The sequence below is a fragment of the Myotis davidii genome, unplaced genomic scaffold (genome assembly GCF_000327345.1).
Source record: "Myotis davidii unplaced genomic scaffold, ASM32734v1 scaffold592, whole genome shotgun sequence".
Lineage (NCBI taxonomy): Eukaryota > Metazoa > Chordata > Mammalia > Chiroptera > Vespertilionidae > Myotis > Myotis davidii.
In genome coordinates, this window is record NW_006284844.1 from 2,278,722 (window position 1) to 2,284,844 (window position 6,123).

Genomic DNA, 6,123 nt, shown 5'->3' on the forward strand with positions numbered 1-6,123 from the left:
TCCCAACAGCAAGTTGGGGTCTCCTAATCAGAAAGGGGACTCACAGAAACCAATCAAGCAGAAATAATAAAATGTTTCTGGACTCAAAGAGGGAGGCATGGGGAAAGAAGAAAGGGCCTATAGCAACCAGGTCTACAAACACATAGAAACAGAGCAAGTTCAGCATAGGAACAGAGAAGAATATACAGAAACAGGGAAAGTTCAGGTCTGTTGCTTGGCAAGAACAATTGAGGGAATCAATCAGGTGATGACATGGATAAATATGGAAGCAGGCTTGTAGCAAATATATATCCCTAGACTACCAGGCGTTACGGGCAGCCTTTTATTGTGCCCCCTCTCCATGAAGGGAGTCTGAATCTGCTTGTAATAAATTTTCCACACTTGTGCTTATATCTTCTGGTCTGCGGAGCACATTCTTCGGCATCGTGAGACACGGCCCTGGGAGAAAAACCTTTGGCTCACTGTTCCAGTTATCAGTACCACTAGGCAAGAAAGAGTCTCACACTGTTCCAGATCAGTACCACTAGGCAAGAAAGAGTGAAATAACCAGGTGATCAGACCTGTCAGTGGTTACCCAAGAAAGATTATGAAGGCCTTGGACCCAACTGGAGCAAGTGAAGAGAGTCTGTGTTATAAGTTTTGGTTTTGTTGTTATTGCATTTATGGATAGATATATTACTGAATGAATAATCTTATCATGTTTAGCATCATGAATATTTTAAAAATCTTATCCAAACTTTTTTGTTGTTAATCCTAACCCTAACTTGAGGATATGTTTCCATTGATTTTTCAGAGTGATTGGAAAGGAGGGAGGGATAGAGGGATGCCGGGATCCAGCCCCAGCGGTCCAGGGGTTCCTAAAGGTGTGGACGGTGTCAGTGAAGAATGAAGGACATGGAGACAGCATTCAGATGATCAGCATAATCAGGTTCTTTTTTATTTCCCTGTTACAACTGTATTTATATTATTTTATTCTATAAGCATGCCTCTATAGTTACATCATGGTATGTTTTGGGTCCTCCTTTGACCTTTTACAGTTTCTTGTTTTATGTTTACAGTTTCTTACCTGACCTTTGCTAAAAATCTTATTTCTATTTAGCTCTGTTGATTTTAATCTTATCTATTGTCTATGTTTCTACATTCTGTTCTAAAGGTTAGTCTCTGTGTTCCATTATTAGGGCTAGTTTGTTATTTCTATTCTAAGGTTACTATTCTATTGCTCCACTATTAAGCTATAAGGAAAAACCTGAAGGAGGTTTTCCTATTCTATGGCCTAAGTAAAGGTTATGTAGCTTAAGAGTGATTGTTCTTAGCTATGGTGATTAACTACCTGCCCGGCACTTAGTTTAAGTCTTTCTGCTTGCATAGCTCACGTAAGATTTTTAGATAAGGAGCCTGCCTGCATTGTTTGCAGCGGTATTTCTTTAACTGTTTGATAGTTGTCCTTTTAGCCGTACTGGTAATCTTCCTTGGGACTGCCCTGTGTTGGCGAGTTTTTAGGGGTATAGGCTTTGGTACTTCCTCTGGTTGGTAGACCCCTGGGGATGTGGGCCTAGCAAGTCCTAAATTTATTGCTGACAGTATTAGTCTAAGTTCCTCATAAATGGTACTTGGTATTTCTGTAACACTAGGGGGTTTTACTGATTTATTCCCTTCCCTAGTCCCATTAATCCCTAACTCTGGGGAAACATTCCCAGCTGGGGAAACAACCTTTTCTGGGGAGGTGGCCCTGGTTAGAACACATAGCACTAAGAAGGGGAGCAAACATATTAAAAATAGTATGCTATATACACCAGGTCCCTTGGAACATATGCTGTGCAGATGTTTCTCCCTGAAGCGACTGTGTCAAGCAGCAAGGATGGAATGGCTTCCAGCAGAGGGAGGGAGAGAGAGAAACATCCATGTGAGAGAGACACATGGATTGGTTGCCTCCTGCATGTGAGGGATCAAACCTGTAACCTAGGTACATGCCATTGAGCAGGAAGGAAACCCACAATGCTTTGATGTATGGGCTGATCCTCTATCCCAGTGGTTGGCAAACTGCGGCTTGTGAGCCACATGTGGCTCTTTGGCCCCTTGAGTGTGGCTCTTCCACAAAATACCACATGCGGGTGCGCATGTACAGTGTGATTGAAACTTCGTGGCCCATGCGCAGAAGTCGGTATTTTGTGGAAGAGCTACACTCAAGGGGCCAAACAGCCACATGTGGCTCGTGAGCCGCAGTTTGGCAACCACTGCTCTAATCACTTAGCTACACTGGCCAGGGCTCAGCCCAACTTTTAAAAGAGGTCTTGAAATAAATTCCCCTTTTCCCATAGGAAAATATTAGAACTCTGGCTGAAGTCCATTCTCTCTACACCAGGCAATTTTCTGTCCTTCTGTCTCTAGTCCTTTGTGTCTTCTGTTTCACACATGGGAGGGGCTGTGTGAGGCTGCCCTTGGTCAGCATCAGAGCTTTTGTGAAAGGACTGCAGTAGAAGCTTGCCTCTTCTAGTTGAATGGAGCCAATCCCACTGCTCATTAGATTGTCTGTGCCTGACATCAAGCCTCCCTGAAGTTCAGCTCACCTTCTCCTTGAAGTCTCCCCAAAATACTCCAGCTCACATCAGCCTCCCTCTTTCTGAACATTTCAGCTTCCCCTGGTATTAGTGATATAAGCGTTGTTAGTAGCTGTTCAGCCCGGCATTCATTGTCCTTATCTAATTGTCTAAATGCCAGGAAAACAGAACTATGATCTGTGTAAACTCCCTCCACTCCTAGGATAGATTTTAATATCAAGTTGAAGTTTACTCTTGACTGTGGAATAGGTCAATTGATTTATTAATTAATAATTACATATTCTACCTGGATTCTTTTGAGAGCCACACACATGAAATAAAAAACTATTGTTTCTTTCTGCCCACCAAGCCAAACACTGCTTTATTCATTCTAATATTTATCTCAGCCTCTGAGGTGACTAAGTCAACATGCTGGTTTTACATGCTATGGTTACATGAAGCTGACTTTTGGTCAGCATCAGAAATGCTGTGAAAGGAGTGAGAGGACAGGACACCTGAGTCAAATCAAAAAAATCTATAATAAGAGCAAGTGGGTGCAGGAGGTGCCCAGAGAGCTGGCGGCTGCTCCTCCCCTCACCACTCAGGCACTGCCTTTGGGCAAGTCAGCAGGGTATGTATAAGGCCTGCCTCAGATGGCCAATGGTCAATGCCTAATGACTAAATCTGAGACACTGAGTTTGCACGCTTCCAAAAAACACACTTGACTGAACAAAAGAAGTCACATGCATGGATGCTGGACCATACTTTTTGTTGTTATTAGCCCTTACCCCAAGATGTTTTCATTGATTTTTAGAGAGCGTAGAAGGAAGAGAGAGAGACAGAGAAACATTGATGCTAGAGAGGCACATTGACTGGTTGCCTCCCGTACATGCCCCAGCAGAGCAGGGAATCAAGCCTGCAACCAAGGTATATGCCCTTGACTGGAATGAAGCCCACAAACTTCAGTCCACAGGCCGACCCTCTATCCACTGAGCCAAACCAGCTAGGGCTGGGCCCTACTTCTTGTCCCTGACCTGACTTGCAGTAAATTGCCAATAAGGTTGGGGGAGTTGCTTTTACAAAAAGAACTCTGATTAGTATGCAAAAGAAGATTCTATATATTTTACTTTGTACTTTTTGTACTCACTAAGCAGATGCACATGTTACTTCTATTTTAAAACATGTTTTTATTGATTTTAGAGAGAGAGGAAAGGAGAGCAGGAGAGAGATAGAAACATCCATCAGCTGCCCCTGACCGGGCATCTATCAGTAGCTGCAACCAGACATGTGCCCTGACCAGGAATCTAACCAGTGACCTCTTGGTGCATGGGGCGATGCTCAGTCCACTGAGCACACCAGCCAGGCACATGTTACTTTTATTCTTGTGAGGGGATTATGGGATCTTTTGTCCTATTCTCTGTCTTTAATGAGAGTAATAAAAGTTGAATATAATGTATGTAAGATATGCCTTGTGCTGAAGCTATAACAGTGGAGACATGGATAATTATGTCATTGCAAACAAACTTCCCTGTCTCAGGGTTATTGGTGATTGATATTTAATGTCATAGCTCTACCAAGATGGAATGGCTTTACCTCTGTCATTTATGGGGGCAATCCCTCCCTAGCAACCCCAAAACTGCCACTACCTCACCATGACCAGAGTTGGATACTAAGTGCTTTACCATACACTATGGAGACATGTGGATAACACATCTAATGAGAAGCACAGTTCTGTCTTCACTGTTACTGTGCTTCTCAGGCTTCCTTTCTGGATGCCTAACACTAGAATGATAATGGCTCCTTGTAGGACCAAGGTTTCAATGACAGAAATTCAGTGGGAAATACTTCCAGTCCCACAAACCCACAACAAAGCTGCCAGAAGCATCATGTTAATTGTCCCCTCCTCCTGGCACTCTGCCCAGCAGGGGTTCTAACAAAGCTCAGAGTGACTCTGACTGAGGGGGAGATGGGTCCAGGAAGCACAGCCAAGCTTAGAATTAAACAAGTTAGAAATGAGAAGAGGCATAGCACTTACCTGGGCTAGTTATTGAGGAATTAAAGATAATGCATGTAAAGTACTTAAAATACATGGTAAGCATTCCATATACATTAAATAACCATAACAGTAACAATAATAATAATAATATAATCCACCTTCAGAATTATCGCCTCTGACTCTTGACTCCTCAGAGGCAACAGCTCATCCTCCCACTGAGTACAAAGCCAGAGGTGGTGAAATGGAGGCCACATGAGTCCCTCCAACCCCCCGCCCCCCTTCACCCACCTAACCCCTGCATGTACTAGGCCCTGGTAGGGCTGTTTGCATTTAACCCGCTGGTCCCCTGGTTTGACTTACACCTTCCGAAGCAAGAGTGCCAAATCCAAGCACAGGCATGCAGTGCCCATCATTCAGTTTCACAGAGTGAGTACGTTTGGGGTCCATCTCCGTTTACAGTCCTGGCTAAGCTGGCTGGCTTTCCTTCCTTTTCCTGACTGCAAGCCAAATGGAAGGCGCGGCTCCAGCTTCATTTATTTCTGCCAACCACCAGTGAGGAGGGGCTGGGATTGCCACTGCCCAGATTCCACAAGGAAACCAATTAATCACTTTGTACTTCTTCCAGGTCTGGGCAGGCTCAGATCCCAGAAAGAGAAAAAAAGAGTATATAAATGTCACGCACACTACAGGAGTTGGGACTGTCTCTCCAGCATTGCTCACCCTGGGCTCCTAAGTTAAAAAACAACAACACACAATTAACCATGTCAAGTTGTACTTGATAGTCACAGCAGACTTACTCTACAAGATGCACAATAGTCACTAGGCTGGTCATCTCTAAACACTCATTCTGCTATAGCACCTTAGTTAAGTTCCTCACCCTTCATTTGGTCAAAAATACCAGTTAGCCCTGGCCGTTGTTTCTCAACAGTTACAGTGTCAGCCCATGCACTGAAGGGTCTCAGATTTGATTCCAGTCAAGGGCACATACCTGGGTTTCAAGTTCATCCTCAGACCCTTCGGGCCATGAAGGTATGTAGATAGAGGCAGGGGCAACCAAACCAATCAAGGTGTCTCTCTCATATCAGTCTCTCTCTCTCTCTCTCTCTCTATCTATCTATCTATCTATCTCTCTCTCTCCCTCATTCCCTCCCTCCCTTCCAATCTCTCTAAAAAATCAATGTAGAAAAAAAATGTCCTGGGATCAGGATTAACAACAAAATGCCATCAACAAAGACTTTATACAGAATTTCTTGAAATGAGCTCAATGCCTGGTCTCCAGTACACATAAGAAAATTCCTTAGGAACCCCAGCCCCCAATTTCATTATCTTTTGCCCCATAACAAAACCTCACTCCACCTTCTGATTCTCTGTGTCATTTTCTTTTAATCTTTTTGGCAAGAAAATAATTGTCTGACATCCAGGGTAAATTCCTGTAAACAAATTTTGAAAACAGATTGGCCTTTGTTTCAGCTTTGCCTCCTCGTGGAACAGCCTACTCAAGCAGTCCCTTGTTCCCATCAGCCCTATGACCCTGACTTATCCTAAAAGCATGTGCTCCAATCCCTACGCTTATGACCTCCTGGAGGGGTA

The 6,123-nt window shown here is 43.7% G+C and overlaps 1 protein-coding gene across 1 annotated transcript in view; it reads right to left on the bottom strand.

The window, feature by feature from the left end:
- LOC102763642 (prostaglandin F synthase 1) overlaps positions 1-5,262 on the bottom strand; it is a 21,817-nt gene extending 16,555 nt beyond the window's left edge. Inside the window, exon 1 of the mRNA XM_015558382.1 lies at positions 4,894-5,262. Within this exon, the coding sequence (XP_015413868.1) occupies positions 4,894-4,980 (87 nt within the window). The 5' untranslated portion in view covers positions 4,981-5,262. The remainder of the gene's footprint in view (positions 1-4,893) is intronic.
- Between the last annotated feature and the right edge of the window lie 861 nt (positions 5,263-6,123).